Here is a 23,872-nt window from a genome sequence, read left to right as displayed (position 1 = left end):
AACATTCACGCGTAAATTAATGAAATCTATTGTCTACCAAAAACATACATTTTTACGTAAACCTTCATGGAAAAACAGAAAAATCTATTTGACAAGAAAATACAACAAAATCTACGCTATGTGCCACGATTATCGAGAGAATTTTCAAAATAAACAAAGAAAATTTTACTTGCTATAAAATATTTAAAGTACTCGTTATATAAGTTGGTCGACAAATCTTAAGTACAATTCGTTTACAACGTAAAAGCATTTCTTCGAACATTGTATACATATATGCATATGCTTGGGTGTACGTCTGTGTGTGTGTGTGTGTGCGCGCACGCGCGGCAGGAGGGGGCCCGTGTAATAACAAAACAATATACTTTCATAACATGCAATATATGTATATAAAAGAGACAATATCAAAAAACACATAAAACTGAAGATCCATACAACGTCGAGGCAGTCACGCGCAAAAAAAATGAAACAACGAATGCCGAGGTTAAGGCTTAAGTACATACACAAAACTACATAAACTTTCATATAAACACGAGATCACAGTCCCGAAAGATACGTTCGAATCTACCGGAGACTTATACTTGAACGTTCAAAACGTAAATCCTCTTCGGAATATTCCCCAGAGAAGCAAATAGGATAGGGCAAATACTCCTCGAGGTATCGAAATCTCTTCTGTCCCTTATCCTCCTTCAGCTTTACTCGAAAGTTCAATATCCTCGATAACGATGAAAAAATAAAATGGTGCAGTAACTGAAAAAACATTTTTCAGTTTTTCATCTCCGATAAAAAAAAAAGAAACAAAAAAAAATAAAAAAACTTTATTTAACTCTCGCCTATTTTAGATTACTATTCAACAGCTGTGTATTCGCATTATTGGCAGCTATACGTTGCTGTTCCTTTTTCAGCTTCTGCTTCTTCCTCTTGTTACGTTTGTGGAAGCAAAATAGTACGAGAAAGACGATAACGATAAAGCAGGCAACGCAGCAAACCACAATGATCCATATATTGCGTGCCTTTTTAGTTTGAATTTGTATCCTCAGGATATTCGTACATTCATCGTAAGTCGTTAAAGTTTCGTTGCTAAAGGTAACGTTTCCACAACGCTCAAATGCCGCAGGAGTGCAATTGTACTCTGGTTTAAAGATAATCTTGCGTAATTTCAACCATCTCCGCATGGTAACGCATTCGCAGTTGTCCTCTTCGAGATTGAGTGGATTCTTCGAGGCATCAAGAACCTCTAAGTAACAGAAACGAGCCAGCTCCTTCGTTGTAATTTTACTAATCATATTTTCGGAAACGTTAAGGTTTAGAAGCGTTGGTAAGTATCCCATTTCTGGCAGCTTTGTTAGTTTGTTACGATGAAGTTGGAGAAAATTAAGGGGTGAGGTAACTTCGGTCTGAAAGACGGAGTTACCAAATTTATTCACGGCTAGATAGACCCTACGTAGGTAGGGAAGCTGAAACAGATTCTTCGGAAGATTGTCGCAACCGTTCTTCGTCAGGTCAAGGACTTCAAGATAATATTGTTGAGCAAACGCAGACTCCTCGATGTTTTGAATAAAATTGTCGCCAAGATAAATATAGAGCAGCTTCGTGTATGACGAAAAACTGTCGTTGTGGAGATCTCGGATTCTACTGAAGGACGCGTCAAGAACCTGTTGAATGAAAGAGAAAAAGGAAAAAGATTATTTTTCTTAATTAATTTATCATTAATCATAATTATTTGCACGAATCGGATATACTATTTCAATGATAGATAAAAAAGTGAAGAAAATAACGATTCTCATCTGTATTAATGGCAAAATATAAGAATTTAATAATCAATGCAGATCACAATACCTTATTTAACATACAACATTGTTAATGTTTGTATCTCTATATTGTATGTTAATATTTGTATCTCTAATGATTGTATCTCTCTAAAATCGTATCACTATTTTAAAAGGTTTAAGAAAATTATAGTATTGTGTTGTCTTATCATAGAATATTCATGTTTTAGGATATCTCACCTGTATATTCGAATTTAAATCACGAGGAATTTCCTCCAACTTTGGATCGGAGCATTTAACCTGTAGCATCGAATAGGCCTTGCTGTATCGGCAATGAACTTTAGACTCCTGTTGATTTGCGTATCCCATAGACGTGGATCCAAGAATCAATACGTCGGATGCAGTGGTCATGGTTAGACCAACCACAAAAATATTGAGAACGAAGAATGTCATATCTGTAAGATAGAGAGAATTTCACTTGTGAAAGTTATTAACGTTTAAGTAAATTGTTTTTCTCCTAATATACTTTTCACGTTTCTTTGGAATGCAGCTAATATAATATCGAAAATTAATAAAACAAATAAAGCAGTAAGCGTTTATAATTATTAGGATTCGTATCGATTCGTGAGGACCAAATATTTATTAAAAGTATAGACGACGATAAAGATTTAAGAAATGTCTAAGCATTTGTCTTATAACAAGTATTGCGCGAGTATAACAACAGAAGCAACGATGAGAATATAATGTACAAAGGAGAAGAAAAGATGGAACAAAAGAGAAAAAAGATAGAACACGCAAGGAGGGAAAGATTTCAAACTAGACTATTTTCCAAGCACTAATCTTAGGTAATTTAAGTGTAGGAAGAAACGCGTATTGAAAGTTTAAAGTGTGTAAGACTTTTTTTTCTTTATAAAGGTAGTACAGTGGTACTTAAAGAAAATGTTAGCGAACAAGAAAGAGAAAAGAGAGCTAGGCAAAGCAAGGTTGATAGCAATGTTGATGGTTGTGTTAGTCTTGCTTTACCGCCGTTCGAGACTAGAGAAGAAGCTTTGTTGGAAGCTGCATACAGAAAGAAATGGGAAAAGCAACTGCAAAACTTTTAGAAATAGTATAAAGAAACGAAAAAAAAGAATTTTCGGCGGATCCAAAGATAGCGGATCCAAAAATAAACACACGCGAGCGTACATATGAAACCTAGTTAGTTAACAAAATCTGTTTTCACAAGGGACACAAAGTTATTCTGAAATTGATTAAGTAGATTTATTTCCAAATTTGTCTCGATTTTTCCGTTAATGTCATTTGACTTATGTAAAATTACTTTTTATAAAATGAAATACGAGCTCTGCTAAATGAGAAAAACTTGCAATAAAAAAAGAAAACAAAAAAGAAGAGTTAAATAAAGAATTAATCGAAAAACGATTTGATTCAATTAGAAACTTTAACTGCAATTCCATGCGAGTATCGATTTCAAGGGATCCCCTTTAGTTATCTAAAACTTTCAATTTTGCCTATATCTCCTCCTCGACTTGGACATAAAATAATGGCTTAGAGAAAAAAAAACGAACGTAGACCAGCAAAAATCACTCCAATACTTCAACATCCAAGAGTAAATCCGACTGAATGAGAGACTACAGCAAAAATAAAAAGCTTCACGAACTCGAGAAAAACCTCCGGATAAAGGTGTTGAAGTTTCGTATCCTTGTCTCCAAAAATCCGAGATAACCCCATAAAAAGTTTTCATGGGTCACTGTAAGTATTTTATAAAACGGATGAGAAGACATAGATTAATAATCCAACTATTATTTGACAATTTAAAAGGAATGTTTCGAGGCTACTCAGTGTAATATATATAATCCAATAAACAAGACATTTCGATCAAATTTCTCTAAGTAAAACGAGATCTGGATCTGAGAACTGGATCCGATATCCATAAACTCATTTCGTATTCAAGATGGAATTCATTATTATTTTGTTTTTTGTCACAATCCTATCTGATTAAGAAAATAGTTCCACGAGCAAATAAATATTCGTGAACTCGTTATCCGAAGAAGAAATCAAATGGTTTTCTAGCTCGTTATTTTTCATCGAAATCGAAAAGAACCATTTACCTCGTTATCATATTGCATGATGATAAGAAAAAGTATTTCTGAAGAAATGATGTTCCTACGATAATACTGATAGTGCATGACGAAGCAAGGGGAATAGTGATCATCGTTTCGATGAAAGTGAAATAAGGTCGATATCAACACAACACATTTCAATCTCATCGAAAACGCGTTAAGCGACTTTTTATCGATTCCTACATAGTTTTGTCATCTTCTTATCAGATTCCTAGCATTTTCAAAAACTTGGACTTCGATACTGGAACTTCGATGAAGTTCGATACAAATAGGTTGTCGAAAATTTAATTAAATATAGTTTTTTAAAATCGTATAAGAACAAAAAAAACTTTACAAAAATTCATTGAGAATATTAGTCATTGTCAAATTCTTAAAAAAAAAAAAAAATATCGATCGAAATTTTCTATAAAGGTACTTACATAATAAAGTAAGTATTGAATAAAGTGAAATAAAAATAGTAAAATGTACAGAAGCATGGATTGACTTCGAGTTTGGTGCAAACGAAAAAGGAAGCAAATGCAATCTCAAATAAAAGAACCATTTATCGAGTAAGCATCGAACAACAACAACAGCAACGACGGCGACAACAACGGCGACGACGATGGTGTAGACGAAATTGGACAAATACCTTTTATTCATCAATAAAATTCGAGAGAGAAAGAAAGAGAGAAGTAAACGACTATTTGTTGGACAAAAGTCGACCCACATTGAATAACGAAAAAAGCGTCTGGGCGACACGCCGAGATGGGAAAGTATTGCCAACACGGTGACAAGCTGGAAAAGAGTTTGTCAAGCGACCTGATAAACTACTGTCGAAAGGCTGACAGACGCGGATGAAAAAATAGAAAAGTGTCACGAGTATAGTCTTCGAGCGATTTCACGGAAGTGGAAGCGGTAGAGTAAGTGATGAGAAAGAGTGTGATAGAAAAAGAAGAAAAGAGTGAGTGAGTGAGTGAGTGAGAGAGAGAAAGAAAGAGAGTAAGAGAAAGAGAGAGAGAGAGAGAGAGAGAGAGAGAGAGAGAGAGAGAGAGAGAGAGAGAGAGAGAGAGAGAGAGAGAGAGATAAATAGAGAGTAGGGCAAGGGACAAGAAAGGTCAGTTTTGTTGGATAAGAAATACGGAAAAGATCTAGAATCATAAAAAGCGAATAACTCAAGATAAAAAAATTATAAAATTTTAAAATAAAAAACGTTCGGTGACATCGTTTTCTCTTCATATTTGTTCTTTGATTTTTACTATCAGTTTATTTATAAAAGGAAATTTTTTATAAAAGGAAATTCGAAAACTCCCGTATCATCGTTTATCGCTTTCTTTGTAATATAATACTGTATTCGATTTAAATGTCTATTCACGAATGGTCCAAGTAATTGATTATTGACGACCACTTATAAGCGCTTCTGTAACTTATTGAATAATAAACGTCAATATATATCATAATTTCTCGCGTACATCTAGTCATGCTTGCGAGATTTTATCTTCAGAACTTTCAAACGATCGAAGTAAGCTCGTTACTTAGGATTTAACAAACACAAGAAATAACCTTATACTAAGGGACCTAATACTAAGGGAAACGAGTAAAAGTATTTGCTTAAATACAGAAAGTGAGAAACGCGTTAAAGAACCAATTTTAAAAGGGAGATAAGAAAAAAAAGATTTGTTATATCTTACGAGTATTTTAAATAAGCTAGCAGACAATTTCTAAAAAGTAAAATGATCAATGTGAACGATTTTCGTATTTAGAAGCAAAACAAAAAAATGATAAAAGGAATCCATTCGAGCGCAACTGAGCGTGCATTTTATTATATTAGTTATATTAACATGGAGATAATCGTTCGAACGTGCATTTTGCTTTCAACGAATAGGAAGTAATGCATCGATCAATATATCTATGACTTGTTCTCGGATAGCAATAGAATCTAACGTTACAGTGACATTGATTTTTCTTACAGTTGCATAATAATTAGCTATCACATTCACAAAGATCGAATGATCGAAGCAATATATAAATATATAGGTATATACGTATACATTACGGTGAACGTAAGAGTAAAAAGAAAGAAAATAGAGAGAGAGCTTGAAAAGATCAGATTGATCTTTTTATACAAATTCGAATTAAAAATAATTAAAATACCCAAACGCTCAATATAAACATCGATCTTAAAAGCAAACGGTCTTATTAACATCCTTCAATATTACAAAATTTTGTATGAAAAAGAAAAATGTTTAAGTGTGTTACATTCCAAATAAACCGTAGATATCTCTCGTTTCGCTTATTACAAGTGAACGGAATAAGAGAATTTGAGAAATTTCAATTACAGTGTCGGTCTCGTATTGAAGATGAAAGATCGAAGAAGAAACGGACATGGCTCTTGGTTCTTCTCATGTCCTCACAGAGGATAGATAGATAGGGAAAGAAAGTGAGAGTGAGAGAGAGAGAGAGAGAGAGAGAGAGAGAGAGAGAGAGAGAGAGAGAAAGGAAGAGAGAAAAGGAGAGAGTAAAGACGGATAGAAATAATGTGGAAACGACTAAATATTATTTTAACGGCCGATTTATAGAGTAAGCCTGTCAGTTCGACGAGAACCAAACATTGTTGCTCAACTATTCGCGTTTCTGTTGCCATCGTCCTCTCCTTGTGAAAACTCGCTCTGGTGGCGTAAACAATTCGTTCCTTGACACGAAACAGAGAGAGGGAGAAAAGGAAAGAGGGAGAGGGAAGGGAGAGAAAGAAAGAGAGAACAATATCGTTATAAAGCTTCAGCTCAAATGAATAGTTTTGTTAATTTTGTACATTATTTATTTCGCAAATGTGAATATCTAATGACTCAACATCTACGATGATATAATGTACTATATATATATATACACACATACACTCACGCCCGAGATGAATTCTCAATCGTTTGATCGTTTTAATTTACAATTTTTAAATGAACATTCCAGAATATTCCATTTAAAAATCACATATCATCGTCGAATTTCAATCCAACGAATATTTGTTCACTTACACGTACATTACTCCAATACGTCAAGATATCTCATCGTGACCATTTAAATCTAAAAGGAACGGAGATACGAGATTCTCCGAGGTTTCTACGCTCTAGAATAGAATGACTAATTTCTACAAGCTAATGGATCCTCGTTTTAATATCTCTTCACTAAACGAATGTGTCTCGAAATATAGAATCGTTCGTATTTACTTAAATGGCGATTTAAAACGAGATTCAGTACATCGAATAGGAAAAATGGTTTCATCTTATAATTTGGTAGACGCGAATTCACGAAATGAAGGACGTGGCTTGAGAATAAACTAAATGTCTCGAGGGTATATGTTCGAGCGAAAAAGATTCTACAAACAGGCAAACAGGAGTGTATGTATTGCAAACCTAAACGCACGAATAATTGTAACGTAAGCTATCGATCGTCGGGTCGAAAGCGAACTAACGAAATTAGGTGCACAAGATAGATACCAGAAACTCGTTCGATATCTCCAATACTATCTATCTCTCTTTCTCATGTTAAAGAGAAATAAAGAGAGAAAGAGAGAGAGAGAGAGACCGACGGGAATGACTTTTACGTGCCGACACGGCGAAACCAGCGAGTTAGTCTACGTGACATTTATGGTAACGCGTGCCGCTACGTAAAACCTTCAACCATCAAACATACTTTTCAGTTATAATTATAGATTTTACAGGAATTGTACGACTTTGACTTATTCAGATCGATGAAATTACGTGAAAATACATTAAAATTAAAAAAAACTTGTTTTATTAAATCGAAAATAAGAAATAGAAAATACATTTGAAAATATTCAAATTGAATACTCGAAAAGAATGATAATACATTACTTTAGAAGAATCGTCTGAGGTATCAATTTACGAATAAACAATTACAATAATGATCAACTCGTCATTTTTCAATCGATCGAATCGATTTAATGCGCTAAGTATATGATAAAAAATATTTCAGAAGGATCATGAGGATAGAAATGCATTCAATGAAATATAAATTGCTCGAAAATGATGCAAATAATCTTTTATATAATATCTTCTCGATTAGGTTCGAAACTCCAATATCTTCGCATGACTGAGCGTTAACTATGTGTCAAATAATCGTGCATGTTAGTCCATGCAATTATTACGTTCGCTTCTCATTTCACTTCGTATTTTTATATCCATTTCGAAAAACGAACACATAGTAAGACTTTGAAATCGTGATCTCGGAAACAATCTTAATCCTTGGACTAATTCAATCCTACGAAGACATAAAGAATATTAGGTCAAGAAGAAGAGATTAACTTCGAAGGACGATATTGATCATGGCCTAAATTTAGATAAACTATACGAAAAATTACAGTCATAAAGACACGAACACGAAAACGAATAGGAAAGCATTCAAAATTCACCAAAGCGAACATAGAAAAAGTTTATGACCGAAAAGCGGAGCAAAACTCTGTACTCGAGTTCATAAAGATGGAGGAGAAAGAGGAGGAACTACAAACCGAACGACGAGCGACGAATTCGCACGAACGATTCTCTCTGCATTTCTGTGTGTATATGCAAAAGATAAAAATATTGATAGTAGTGTTAGTAGTGCTGCTGGTGGTTTTACGCATCACTGCTCGGCCGAATACACGTATTCCATTTACCTGGGTATTTTTTCTTTAAAAAAAAAAAAACAAAAACGAAAAAAAAGAAGAAAGAAAAATTTACTTTACTCGCCAACCCCATGACTGTCGACTTTTTAAAACTTCGTTGAAAAACAAATTGCGAGTTCTTTGGAAAAAAAAAGAAAGAAGAAAAAGTATCTAACCGAAAGTTCCGCCCTTCTTTTCACGCGTCAAGTTTATTAATAAACGCTAATTAGTAATACATTTTAACGGCGAATTAACAGGTGTTCGCCTCCGCCAGTGATGTCGTTACTGTTTGTCCTCGAAGCGTATTTCGCATTTAAAAATAATGCACCGACGCGACAAGCACGCGCGAACGAGCAACCGAGTACGATGCAGCAAGTCCACAGTAGACGTCATCATCGTAATCGTCCTCGTATTTTGCTGTTACAGCAGCCAAGTTGAGGCCGAGCTTCACGTGCATACCACGAGCCAACACTACGTGAGAAAAAATGTTCATCTTCGAAAGATCCATGCAAAATAAAGCGACACCTTAACCCATATCACGATAGTAAAGATGTATGTGTATATATATATATATATATAGTCCTTTCAGAATATATAATCTTTATTTCTCCGAAAAGGATTTTTTTTTTCCTAACTTTAATAAAAATCAAAGATCTTTCTCGTTTAGTGCAGTGGAGACTTATTGAATATTCGTCATTCGATATAATCGAAATAAAATGTAGACCACAAAAGATTCTCGCTGACAATTAGAAAAGAAAATTTTTCTTTTTTTTTTTTTTTTTTTTTTTTAATGTTTCTCATGAATATTCATAGTTCGACATATGTTGATCTATTTCTTTTAAGAAAGGGAAATAATCTTTGAAAATCATGAATGTTTTGAGATTTCGTTCAGACTGCGTTTTGATCATTTTAGTGAAAGTATCAGAGTAAAGTACTTCGTCATCAGGGTCATGATTACCATTGAAGCGTCACAGTTGTTGGAGGACTCGTGACGACACGAACAATACCGATTGGCGATTTAATTACTTTCTAACGCTCGTGAGATTTACATTCACGTGTACTATTGTACTGTTTTGTTCTACGATGAACCCAAAGAGAATGGAGTAAAATAGTTGCAATTTTCTGTGTATGGTAAACTTTTACTTTTGCAGCATCCAAGCACGTAAAGTTCATTTCACATCTCTTGTAACGAATAATTAGGTAAAATGATCCTTTTGTTATTTATAAATTGTGTCTTTCATTCTATCCTTCTTTTTCTTCAATTTTTATAAGAACAAATCTATTCCTTTGAAGTAATTCGACACGACTCGTCTCAGAAATTTTTTTTCTCAACTATGTTCTGCCATCTAGCGATGATGCTTTTTACAGCTAAATGCAGTGAGAACGAAGCCTTAGATAAGGTGCACGCAGCAGCGGTTCTCAAGCAATCTGACAATCTTCGACCATCTCGTAAAGAGATGCGAATAAAAAAGCGTACTTGACGTAGCTTTAATATTGAAAGTTAAACTCCGCTTTTTCCTTCTTATAAGAATTTTATTCTCTCTGAATTCGCTTTTAACAAAGTAAAAAATAAAAGAAAAATCTATGTGAATCCACTTTAAAAATATTTTGTAAAAAAAATTACCTTCAAGATATTTAGGTCATTCAGGATTAATTACAGGGAAAGATTAAAATAAAAAAAGAAAAGAGAGAAAGAGAGAGAGAGAGAGAGAGAGAGAGAGAAAGAGAGAGAGAGAGAAAAAGAAAGAGAGAGAGAGAGAGACAAAGGGAAAATAAAAAAATGTGATTTTTCTTTTCGCTCTACTATATATCGCGTTTTGAATCATTGACAAATTGAAGTGTTATAAAAAGTGAAAAGCGAAAAAGCAAGCAAAAGAAGCAATCAGGAACATACTCTTTATAAGCAAGCGGGCGCGTGAAAGTTAGCAGCCAATCGGGAAACAAGAATACGCAATGTGCCATACTTTTGTTCTACTCTGTCATATAGGTAATCGATTTTGCCCTCTGATTGAAACGTCCGCTTTTGATCAAAGCAACTAATCTCTGCCATACGCGATTTCATCGTTCAAAATTTCCCTTCGAAAATATGCATACTTTCACCTTTATCATATATACTTCGTTGAATACTTTTAACCTAAACCATTTTCTTATACAATAATAGCAGTTTCTGAAAAGACTAATATTTCTTATTCGAATTTCCCTTCATTCGGTATCGTTGTAATACTCATCATAAGTTTTTCGAACTGTTTATATCGAATCGAAAGCGACAATCTGAATGATCATATTAACACATATAGAATAAGAAGAAATAGCAATGAAAAATATGGAGAAATGCAATTTTATTCCATATCTTTTTAATTATCTAAATACAAAAGATATTATTTAAATTATTTTCATAATCATATATATATAAAGTAAATTTTCAGACTTTATCATTGTGTTTAACTATAATCGTTTTCTTTGAAACATGAATTTTTATCAACATTCAAGGTAGCAATGAAGAAAAAAGTTCGTTTCGTGTCACCGGAATTTTCAGAAAACGTTTTCGACCCTTTTATACCGCATAACTCTTCTTCCTCTCTCTCTCTTTCTCTCTCTCTCTCCCTCTCTCTCTCTCTCTCTCTCTCTCTTTCTCTCTCTCTCTCTCTCTCTATTGCTGCACGATCACTGGCTCGCTCTTGTTCGGCCCTTCGAGAGGGGCCGTCGAACAAAACTGCATTCACCGTGTGCGGAGGTCGTAAGTAATAAAAGGGATGCACGAGGTCTTTCTCGGTATTGATCGGCCCCTATTCTCTGACGTAAATAAATGTATGTAAAACGATGTACGTGATACGTAATTACGAGTAACGCCATCCGATTAACAATGTTTCATGCGTAATCCAAAAATTTATCTTAATTGGAATCTTTTGCGATTCGGTCAAAACCATGAAGAAATTAGAAAACGTCAAACCTCGAAATTACTTTGATTTAACGTTAAACGTTAGAAATGAGAAAATATCTTTGAATTTATATTGAACGAGTCATACAATCTGTTACAAGACATTTTATCTATATCTTTCGATAAGAGAAGCAACTTGTATCGATATCTGTGACAATACGTTTAAACTCCGAGTCATTGATTTTATTTATACCAAGGAATGATCTTTCAAATTATTTAACATTGATTCTTTATTCTTTTTTACTGTATCGATCAAAAACAAATTATATAACTTATCCAGAGTAACATAAATCTTTCACGAATGAATAATGGGTTTTTTGAAGGTAACAATCGATTTTTTTTTATTTTTCTTCCACGTTTCGTATTTCACATTTCCCCTAGTGGCAATAGATTATCACTCATCAGCACACAAAGCAGGTGCGAGTTCGACCTTTCCAACTAACATATCATCGAAACATCTGTGCTTTGAACGGACAATCGGTATCACGTTATTGCACGGATACAAAGAGAAAAGCATCGGCTAGTAAATATTTATGTATGCTTCTCTATTGCTCGTTCTCTAACTCATTCCTTACTTCGATCGCCTATATCGAATAAATTGAGCGTTGTGATTTTTCTACCTGTAAAAGATCTAAACTTAGAAAAATATATTATTTTTCCTTACTTTTCCACGAACTTTTATATCATCTCCTTTCGAAGTTTTATCGTCAGCAAAAGGAATGAGAGGATCCATGAAAGAGTCGCTGAGTTCGTTATCTTTTCATCTACGAGCCAACGAAAGAATCAGCTCAAAGTTTGGTACCCAGAATGCTCGGTTTTTACGTTTTGCAATCGAACTTCTCATAACTTTTGATAAAGAAGAAAAGAAAAACTAAAAATCAACTCTTTCTTTCTCTGAGTGATATCGACGATAGTTATACGTTTATTCGTAGCACGTTTCATCTTTTATCGGAGGAGGAATTATCGTAAACTGTATCGACGTATAAACCTCGAAAGTGGCGAGAAACGTGAATAAGAGAGAGAGTGAGAGAGAGAGAGAGAGAGAGAGAGAGAGAGAGAGAGAGAGAGAAAGGAAAAGACGTAAAAAGCAACATATGTGTATCAAGTTTTTATAAGTATCTTCGATCGTTCGTCATCCTTTGTGTTATTCGAATAATCAATTCACCCACTGTTTTTTCTTCTTTCCTTCGCGATGCGCGAAAGCAGTGAATAAAAGCATGAACTCGTTCCCCACTCGAATCGGCGTTTATTTAAAGAAAACTTTCAATACTCGAGAGAGCCTGATCGACACTTAACATTTCACAACAGAAGACAGGAAATACGTTCGAAGGAAGATTTGTACAATTCTTTCTTTTTCCATCATATTTTTTCTTTTTTTTCCCTTTAATTTGGATAAATAAAAAGAATAAAGAAACAAAAGAAAAATACATTTCACGTCGTTCATTATGACATAACGATTTGTCTTCGAGAATACAGACATAACATATTTAAGCATATATCATTTTCTTTTCATGTCTTATAAATATAATTGATAAGATTGCACCTATATATATAATAATTCGATTCTTGTATGATAACTATGTTTATACGCTTCGAACGGATTCTCTCTCTCTCTCTCTCTCCCTCCCCCTCTCTCTTTTTCTATCTATCTTTCTCTCTCTCATAATTCTTTTCATTTGCGGTTTTTATTCATTTGTCTTAAGAATAAGCATGCCCGTATACGTTCGAAAATCATTTACCTTGAGTTTCACTTAAATAGCAAAGAGAATAACACGTTGGAACGAACCATAATGTTTTGAAATGAAACTATTGTATTCTTAGTCTTCGTAGAGAGAAGGCAGTCGTTTGAGAAAGTAAGATTTTTCGAGAATTTAAAAATTATATCCGGATTGAGTTTTTATCCTTGAAGAAAATAAAATACGAAAGATCATCGTAAATTCGCGAAAGAAATAAGATAGAACTTATCTTCTTGTCACATCGTACACACACACATACATATATTACACAACTACACTACAAAAACTTAGTTTGTATAAGAGGATACACATTTATTCATCCTTGATAAAGGTAGCAACTGAGAACTCACAAAACAATAAAACGCGTCGAGGTAAGTCATTCAACTTTAGGATTAACGGTCTGACAGCGGAAAAAGAATTTATCTCTACGGCCGATGAGTTTCTTCGAGCGAAACCAACAGACTTTTTTTGTGAAATCCTTAGAAACGAAGTTGTTCAACTACGACGACACGACGACGGCAGTTAGTTCCGTTGTTAATTACGAACTGCTAGGAGCTACCGTAGTGTGAAACTTCGCTTTCAGACAAACTTCTTCGACAGAAATTCGAAAAGTCCGTCTCTTCTCTGAACATACATTCGAAAAAACCGGTTTTGCCTTTCCACAGGAGAGAGAGAGAGAGAGAGAGAGAGAGAGAGAGAGAGAGAGAGAGAAATTCAACTACTCCTACTACTGTCGAAAGATTTCGACGATGAACAACTTCATTTTCCATTTTCGAATCTATCATACACGTCTCCTTACTTGTCTCTAATGCGATAACCTTAAGCCTTTGGGAACTGACAAGACAATGTAATCGCCAGCCAAAGATAAGTTTTATTCACGAGAAATACATTAGAAAGCCCTCAAAACACAAAGTTTCTCTCCTTTGTTTGCGCATTTTCTTACTATATATATACATAATAAACAAATACCGAAGTAGATCGTAAAGAGAACAAAAAAGATATTGTTGGAAAAATAATATAAAATTTATTTTTAATCATTATCGACCATCGAAACGTGCTGGAATACGAATCGTGCGATTAAGCTATAACACAGAGATGACTTTCGTAAGAGGAGCACGAGGAAGAGTCGGCTAGCAATCCTGACACATGCGTCAGCAACAATGAAAGTGATAAAGGATTAAACAAAAAGAAACGTGATCGTAACTACTCTCTACAAATCTCGATTGTTCTCTCGTTCCTTGTGATACATCGGTTTTATAGTAAAAGAATTTACTACGAAGGAAAAAGAAAACAAAATAAACGAAAGATTGTTTATGTTTTCTTACAACACATTATCGGCTTATCTCCCGATCGCACGAGATTCAAAGATTCCCTCCTCTCCCCTCCCCCCTTTTCCTCTCTTTCCATTGAAAAATGAATCTTTTCTGCGAAGTTGACTACGAGATGCTTATCGCGATTGTTAAATCGCGAAGTAAATTACGAATCACATCCTTTCACGGAAGAATTGCGTCACACCATTTCCAGATTGCAAGAGAATCAAGAATGATTCAAGAATAAGAATGCTGTCTTACCTATCTCGTTTATCATTAAATCCCTCGAAGGCGTTCTTAGTTATGAACGAAATAATATGTTTCAAAAGAGAACAAGAGAAAAAATGAGAGAGAAAGAGACACTAGAGAAGCGTTATTGCAAGAGAACGATGAAAACCGTTAAGTCGAATGCGTCGTCGTCCAGTTTCTCCTGCGGCGTAACAAGAGCGTCGCGACGCCGTTACTCATCGTTCCTTCTTGAAAACGCTCGCAGTAACTTGAAGAGAAATCCCTCTACTTCAAAAAGAAAGTGAGAGAGAAAGAGAGAGAAAGAGAGATCTAAGAATGCACGTCACTCACGACCAATAAAGATGTTGATAATGAGACGAAGACGTAATACACCTTGCGAGATATGTAGGTGCGCACGCGTTCTTCTTTCTCTCTCACTCTTCCTTTGATCTACACATCTATCTATCTCTCCCTTTCTCTCTCTCTCTTTATCTCTCTCTCTCTCTCTCTTTATTTCCTTTTCTCAAACTTTTCCACGAAAAAGAGAAACTCTCTTTTTCCCGCTCGAATGTCCTTCTTCCCTGCACGGATCGTTTCTTTCCCCTCTTCTCCTTCTTTTTCTTCTCCTTTTTCTTCTGCTTCTCGACTTTCGATGGAACTCGAAGGTCTGCTTTTATTCTTTTTTCTTTCTTCCCTTCTCTCGGTCTTCTTTGAAAGATCGAGAATCGTTGAAGTCCTGACCGCACAGGAAACACGCTGGTCACGCTATCCACTGACGGGGTGGTAAAGTTCGTTGAAAACGAACGGTTTCGTGAACGAGTGAAAGAGAGAGAAATAATATACAGTGTAATGGAATAGAAAGAGAGAAAAGAAAACACGGTCACGAACGAATACACACATGCACACACAATAAATACACAGTATGCGGTAGCAATGGGAATAGCAAAAGCTGCCTACGGCAATGTGTACCGCACTCGACTACGTCGCGCGCTCGACTGCGGTCGGTCGGTTTGCTGAGACCGAATGTCGAAGACCACCTAGCAGAGTACGGAGCAGAGGAGCCTAGCAAGCAGAAGCAACGAGTCGATTACCCGCACGCTCCATCGTACATCGAGACTCTTTTTCAAAGTCTCTCCTTACTTACACTCAGAAGATCCTGCTAACTCGACTGATTCTCTTATTCTTTTGGGATCACTCGAGATAACTCGGAATCATTTGAAACATCAGTTCGAACGATTTCCTGTTACATGCATGTGGCAAGATTTAAAAAGAAATTCTTTCTTATTAAACCAATAGAAAGACGTTTCACGTTAAAGAGTAGCATGATCTAGAAGAAAATTTTTTACTCTACGATTTGTTTTTTTCTTTTTGAGAAAAATTTCGAATTTTGAAAGTTAATAAAAATGATTACCGAATGATCATATGAGAAATTCCATGATATTTTCAAATTGAGTAATTGTTTTAAATAACCAGGTATTTCTGCTCCACGTTATACTCATAGCTGATTTAATGTGAATTGGATATTATAGCTTTGATTAATTTATTAATATTTGTTGGTAATCTACAAGTGTTGAGACTTCTAATGTATATGGTATACATATATGATATATGGTAACATATAACTAATAACATATGTGCAATCATGCATTAAATAAATCATATATAACGGACAGTTATAAATAAATTAATATCTTTCTTATTAAGGAAGATTACTTGATCCTAATCATTTTATAAAGTTTATAGAGAAAACGATGCAGCTTTCTTTGCATCCGAATTGTGTGCACGCGTGCTGTGTTAAAGCTTTACACGAGAATAAGCTTTGTCGAAAAAGGCAACATTTCTCAAACGGCAGATATTTTGAAAAAAAAGAAAAAGGAAAAAAAATCGTGCTTTAAAAGCATCACCGCGCGAGTACCATTGTTGAGCGTGTTAGATGCCTTGCGGAAACTAGGGCATAGATAATGCCGAAAATACAGGTATACATATAGTAAAGCGGCAGACTTAATTGTCTGTAGAAGATGGATTTGGATTTCTGCTTCAAATTCGCGGATCGATCGCTCCGAATTTACCGCAAAATTATCGTCCCGTTCGTTTAAGTGAATTCAATTTTTCGATCATTTTTTTTCATTGTTCAGTTTTATTTATAGTTTATTACTCTATTTTATTGGAAAACAATCAAATATATTTATAAAACTACTTATACATGAATTAATTTCACCGTTATATTTAGGTATTGTTAATAAATTCCATTGAAAGTTCAAATACTTTTAACACTGGATTTGGAATCGAAAGAATAAACAGAATAAACCTTTCACGAAATTAAGTCGATCGTCAGAATTGTTTTTGAGGTCGTTTAACGCCAAATTAAAATGTATTGTAAAGCAAAAATACAGGGGGATTAAAAATACACCGAATTTACTGACCTGGCCGTCATCCGTAGTCAGCTGCACTGATTACAACTATACAGAAGAGGCTGTTTGAGGTAAAGGGGAAAAGAATGAAAGATAGAGTCAGCTAGAGAGATAGAGAGACGAAGAAGGGGAGAAATAAGGGCAGCGCATAACGCTCTTTTTCATGTTTAGATTCCTTTCAGTGGTGCTCAACGAAACTTGAAATGATCTTCCAAATTTCGAGCGACATCTAAAGTTATCTCATTTGTCCTCTCATTTGTCGAGAACTTTACTATTTTCCAAAATAATGACTGTCAAATATACTCAATGTTTCATCTTATCATTCGTTTTGAAAAGTGTTAAATTTATATTTGCAAAGAAAAACGAAATCAATTCGCGATTTACAAATTAAAAACATATATTAAATATCATAATTATAATGACCCATAATAAATTTTAATTAAAAATTTTAATATTTCCGCATTTTATCATATCAATCATTTATATAGAATAATAAGAAATATAATATAAGAAACAGACAATAAAATTGATAAAATAATAATTAAAAAATATGTTAGAAATATATATGACAGTCACGGTCGATACACATTTTTCAAAATAAAGAACATTGTGGATTCGCAGGAAGGAGATGAGAAAAGACCTCAGATACAACGTGCAGAGGGCCAAACGTATGAATCGATAGTTCTCTCTTCCTAAAAGATCATACATTAAAGCGACGAAAAAAAGGATCTCTCTTACCCTAATGGGTTAAATATTCTCACTGCGCCATACTGCCTTAATTATTATTTAATGACATCCCTATCGCGTTCAATTCCGCATATATTGCAGAAATCCCGCGAATCGACCGATAAAGAAAAAGTTCGACGTTTAAGAGAACAGTTTTAACAAACATGTGAAGAGAACCCGATGATGCATTTACACGAAGAAAAAAAAATTGGATCGGCTTCGTGTTTAATGTTATAGCATTATAAAATATCGAATCAATTCAATTTCTACACTCGCATCAGTCTCGAAGCAAACGTCAAATTTATCCGTTCGAAATGAAAAGAAGAGAAATAAAAAAGTATACAGTATACCACATATAAACGTGTACGTATGCGTATGTATGTGTTTTTACCCCCTCTCCCCTTGTGCATGTATGTGAGTACATATGTGCAAACGAAAAATTGAAATCGAATTATTCGTAAAACTATTTGTCGAAGAACAAACGGAATCCTTTCGTTATCCTAGGTTTACCCAAATTATATATCCCCTATTGTTATTAACGTTTTACCGGCGTCGAACGTTTTCAGTTGGAAAAAAGAGTAAGAAGAGAAAAAAAAGAAAATAAGAAAATATAGTCCACAGTGCTCTTTTCATACTCGTAGTTCAAAGGCCTGCCATTCGCCCCGTTCCTCGCACCATTGTAAGCTATCTGCATCTCTGCTTGGAGACTTCCGAGGGTTGAGAATCATAATGGCGCGAAAACAAAAGATTCCCTCGACAAGGGCACCTGGAACTTTTTCTTTAAGCGTTGGTCCACCGTACCTGCGTTGTATTTGAATTTTTGTCGGACAACTGCGATACATCCTGCTCGATGTACATGCTCGATGAAAAAAATTTTAAGAAATAAAAGCAAGGTAGAAGTACGAAAAGGAAGAGGAGGAGAAGAAAGTCTTGAAAACTTATACAATTTTAAAAATTCTACTCGAAAAACTAATTAATACATATACATACATATACATACACATATGTACTTACGTGTATCGACCTGAATGCATATACGGTTTACTAATGTAATTGTGTAAAAAGTTACAAAATTACTCTTCATTATATAATATTTTTTCACTATATTCCGATATACATATATCGAACGTATTTATACCTCGTTTTCTTTTAAACATAGTCACATAACACACAGTAGATACTCGTGTTCTCGACGCGAATGTTTTATCTAGTTTTTATTTTTAAACTCTGTAAAGATTTACATGCAGTTAATTGAACTTGGATACAAAAATATCTGCTACATATATGGATATACGTGTGTGTACACGAAGACTGTATTCAATCGTGTGTGTAAAAACGCTCGGAAATATATATGTATGTGTACGCATTTAATATACATCTGTGAGATGTTCCATCCATATTTGCATGAACACACCTAAATTCCTCACCGAGAATTCTTCAAAAGGATCAAAAATATAAGAGACATAGAAAATAAAAGACGTTGCATACGCAGAAGAAAATTTTTACCTCGATCATTTTATATTCGAAGTAACCCTTTAAAATTCCTCTATATATTTCTGTATCTCTCTCTTTTATTAAAAAAATTATCTTTCGAGATGTTAGTAGATATGTGCAAACAGCAAACAAAATTAATTTGTAAGAAAGGAAAAATGTTAAAATAGAAAATAATCAAAAATAGATTTTCAAGTCATAAATTCATCGATGATCATTTTATCAAAATAAAGAAAAACTTTTTATACGTTCATATATATTGATTGTACATACTTCATTTAATAAGAAATGAATGAGAAGAAAAGGAACGTTCTGCAGCGAACAATGTAACGAAATATACATAATTAAGTATATTACAGAAAAAACATAAACAGGCAAAAATTATATATAGGAAAAGAGGAAAAATAATCCAAGAAACTACAAATTATTTTCTATAATATACAAGTGCAATAATTAATTCCGTTATGTTAGTTTCGTTATTACTTACGTATCAAAAGCAACGAATAAATCCTTTCAGGATTGTGATGAATAGGAAAGATAGGTGCAACTTGATAAGACAAAAACACACACATACGCAGCACACATACGGCACGTATTCGAGTAAATTTGAGACTAGCGATGTCGGGTTGCGATGGCGCAGTAGAAAATGATGGCCGGAAACTCAGTTTGAACCGATTCCCAACGGTAGAATTAACTTCAACTTCTATATCAAGTTGAGGTTCTATTCCAGATAGTATATTAACTTGAGACTTGTGCAAACTCGTCGTATATGAAAGTGTTGAATCTAATAACTTTAATTTAACGTATGCGATTTGTAGAATCCTTTGATAACCCATCTACACGTATAAAAATCGAATAAAAATAACAAGAAATAAATTAACGAATATCAAGAAATTATAAATTTTTCAAATTACACATGTGTCTATTAAATCGATAGGCATTTTAAATAACCTATTCGCAGTCATAAACATGGATAAATATCTATCCAAAAATCTCACGTTCTTCCATTCGTTTCTTTTTCTATTCTTGTAGTATCATATCAAACTATCAATATAAATTTACGATACTTACAGATAAAAACAGTTGGTCCTACTCGGTACATTGACTATGAACCACTTGAAAGATGTCGAAACGCACTAATGTAAATACGTAGATCTGTTCGAAGACAAATGAATAACAGAAGGAATCATTGGAAACGTTTCTTTTGATAAGCGAATAATATATGATTTTGACATATATTAGCTATAACTAATTCGTATTAGTATCATAATACATTATTTAAGAAATGTTATTACGTCTGTTTTCGAAACATTATTAAGCTATTATAGGTATGATCCATTTGATAATTCTATATTCGATTCTGTACGCGATACATACGAGATTTAAAAAGAAATTTCTAAGTACTCGAAAAATGATCAAATGCTAGCACATGCTCCTTCTTTGCTCATTCTTTTTTCGTTTAATAGCAACAAATGACGTCAATTTCAAAAATAGTCTTACACGTGTGCTGCTGACAAATTTCTATCGTTACGATATCTGGTTACTATCATGAACTGCTTACTCGATTAAATCTCACAAATAACATCGTATATACTTTAACCTGCGAGAATAAAAAACTTGAAAACAATATTTGACCCAATCTTGCTTCAAATAAAAATATATGAAAAAATGACAAGTACTAATGATTTTTTTTAAAAACATCCCTTTTTCAGGAATGAAAGAATTACATTTATTATTTTATTCGTATGTGTGTGTATATTGGGTTTAAGTGAAAAGCATTATTTCATATTGTAAAGATTATTAATATATTAATATTACAAAAGTAACTAACATAGTAAAAAAATTGCACATGAGTATTTAAATTACTATATATTTTCATATAGTCTACCAATATTGTTTATTAACGATGACATTCTAAAGATTAAAATATGTGTTATTTATAGATGAGCAAGACTCATAATGTGGAATTAATATAGTATGAATTCAATCATTTTGTTATTTTGTAAATTTGATAAATACGTTCCAAAGATTATGTTTTGTATAATTTAATGTTGGTAATATATATGAAGTAAAAGTTAAGCAGATGATAATGCATGCTATCATACTGATAATCATAAATATATGAATATGTATGTATACAATATATAATGAATATTGCATGTTGATATAAGATGAGTTGAATTCTGGAAACAATACCGGGTACACTTCATACGTCGGCTAAAAGATACAAAATATTCGAAAATATTTTGTATCAGTGATACATGTAACATTTCAAAAGTACATTGGTACATATTGCAACTGTATAAAATGATGATAAGTGACCAGTTGTGAATACATTTAAATAGTATTAGTGATATTGTTGTATCTTACTTTATATATTGAGTCTAAAATCCTAAAATCTCAATAAGCGTTTGCTTATAGGTTTTGTACTTTTTATTCATCAGGTATATTCTCCAGACCCTGTAGATAAAAAGATCTATTATTTTCTTACTTACATAATTTTATTTTACCAGAGAGAAGAACTATAAATTATATTATGTTTTTTATTACCACTGTGTTCCACGGTGCTCCAGAAATATAAATATCCCTTGTGAACGTTTGACATTTCCATGATACTTGCATTATTAATATATTGACTATAGAAATGAATTATTACTGTAGTCAAAGCCAAGTCCATTGTTAGTTACATCAAGTAATACAAGTAGAAATCCATAAAATCATATTGATGTACTTATACCTTAATCAAATATATTTATAAGAAATATTAAAAATTATAATTATTCTTACATATATGTTGTTATACAAATCTGTTTCTAAGAATCTAAAATCTTAAAAAAGTTTCTAAAAAACTAAAATCTTAAAAAGATAGTTTATAATTAAAGAGAGAAGATTTGTTGAACTACTGAACTGGAAGAAATATAAATTTGAATGTCTAAAAGAACGATTAACTTACATTTCTCAGAAGAAATTAATTTTCATTAAATGTAGCATAATTTGTTATAACCAGGTAAAATATGCTCATAAAGCCATCTTTGATATTATTAAGTATCACATTGTAACTTTAATATTGAATAGTTCGTAGCGTGTTAGAAAAAACCGGAAAACGCACCTTCAAAAAAAAAGATTCCGTGCTGCAGAATTGACGGAAAACCATAGAATAAAATAATCAAGATTTATCAGCTATAAGTGTTACCACCTTAAAACAAAAATTTCGTAAAATACCTTCTTTCCTACAAATGTTGCAATAAAAGAAACAAGCTACATAAAATATCCAATCCCATCCAATCATTTTCTTTAATCTTCAGAATATGTTAAACATGACCGGTTGTTCACAATCATTTCCAGTGATGAAAATGCTCAATATCAATTAAATTTTTTATATATAATTAACGTTTATTGGTCAATTTTTGTTTATTCTATTATACGAATATTAAAAATTACTGGAAATAAGCAACACATTGCGACAAATAAATGTCGTCTATTTTGTTTTTTTTATAATCTCATATATTCCTTGCAATTTGTCCGGATGAGATAATCAATAAATTGTTCTGTTTTGATATAGGATAGCATGTGGTTCCTATTCTCATTGGAATAGCTACTTCAAAGGAGATGCTCTGTAGAATATGTTTATATTTCTAATTGTATTGCAGATGCTTTCTTTTTAATCTTTTAACAATATTTTTAATGAACAAACTATTTGTCTGTGAATTTGGATGGATTGATATTTTTATGAAGATTTCTATCTTAATAAGAAATTTATATATTATAATATTATATATATTATAAGATTTATATCTTTCATAAAATCGTATTATATATATATGTATGATACGCATGAGCATGTGTGGAATATTATATATATTGTTATTTCCTCATTTGTAATGGGAAACATGTAAATCTTTGCACATCCCTTCATTTCCTCTAGTACGGTATATTAGCTATTGTTAAAAGTAATAACTTTTTACTGCTATACTCTATAATTAAATGCCATAAGTCCAAATAAGTTTAATTATGACTATAGTAGTTTGTTTTCTATGTTTAATTTCGATCTTCGACTAGTTAATCAATGTATATTTCTTTTTTTGATTCTAACTTGTTCTACATATATAAAAGAAAAAAATATATATATTTATAAAAGAAAGAAATTAAATATATATATATATTTTTTTCTTTTATTTTCTTTATTTTTCCATATTAATTTCGAGTCTACCATGAACAAAAAGACTTAAGTCATTGATTTTAATTCACCAAGTGTCAGGTTCGCTTAAAATCATATATATAAAATTCCATAAGGATGTAAGACATAAATGTAGGAAATCGGCCAATTGTAATAGAGTAATCCTTTTACTTTTGTCCAAAAAACTTGAAACGTAATATCAACAAATTCCGTAAAGACGAAATTTTTATACGTCTTCTGAATAAACAATCATAAGTTATCACAGAGTACGCACTTTAATCCTAAATTAATGAAATTATGTACTTAATGCATAATGTCTTATAAAATGAATGATCA

At 33.0% G+C, this 23,872-nt stretch overlaps 1 protein-coding gene across 6 annotated transcripts; it reads right to left on the bottom strand.

Moving 5' to 3' along the window:
* Nucleotides 1-359: 359 nt before the first annotated feature.
* Nucleotides 360-22,526, bottom strand: LOC124946640 (toll-like receptor 4). Of its 6 annotated transcripts, XM_047487645.1 has the most exons (5): nucleotides 22,313-22,526; nucleotides 21,910-22,096; nucleotides 20,431-21,819; nucleotides 2,007-2,221; nucleotides 360-1,652 (listed from the first exon to the last, which is right to left on the bottom strand). In XM_047487645.1, the coding sequence occupies exons 3-5, from the start codon at nucleotides 20,459-20,461 to the stop codon at nucleotides 831-833; spliced, it is 1,068 nt and encodes a 355-aa protein (XP_047343601.1). In that variant the 5' UTR covers nucleotides 20,462-21,819; nucleotides 21,910-22,096; nucleotides 22,313-22,526; the 3' UTR covers nucleotides 360-830. The 6 variants fall into 6 exon arrangements, with proteins under 6 accessions (XP_047343601.1, XP_047343566.1, XP_047343610.1 ...); XM_047487610.1 differs by lacking the exons at nucleotides 20,431-21,819; nucleotides 21,910-22,096; nucleotides 22,313-22,526 and adding an exon at nucleotides 19,847-20,410; XM_047487654.1 differs by lacking the exons at nucleotides 20,431-21,819; nucleotides 21,910-22,096; nucleotides 22,313-22,526 and adding an exon at nucleotides 14,765-15,763.
* Nucleotides 22,527-23,872: the final 1,346 nt, after the last annotated feature.

This window comes from Vespa velutina, chromosome 1, assembly GCF_912470025.1.
Source record: "Vespa velutina chromosome 1, iVesVel2.1, whole genome shotgun sequence".
In the NCBI taxonomy this organism is placed as follows: domain Eukaryota; kingdom Metazoa; phylum Arthropoda; class Insecta; order Hymenoptera; family Vespidae; genus Vespa; species Vespa velutina.
The sequence above is the reverse complement of the archived record's forward strand: the minus strand, read 5'-3'. Positions and strand labels throughout refer to the sequence as shown.

Excerpts from the sequence above, each read along its gene's own strand:
- LOC124946640 (XM_047487610.1), bottom strand. The coding sequence starts at position 20,195 with ATGGGTTATCAAAGGATTCTACAAATCGCATACGTTAAATTAAAGTTA. Across the intron at positions 2,222-19,846 it reads TTATTCGTTGCTTTTGATAC|ATATGACATTCTTCGTTCTC; the intron begins GTAAGTAATAAC and ends TCTATCTTACAG. Across the intron at positions 1,653-2,006 it reads ATTTAAATTCGAATATACAG|GTTCTTGACGCGTCCTTCAG; the intron begins GTGAGATATCCT and ends TTCATTCAACAG.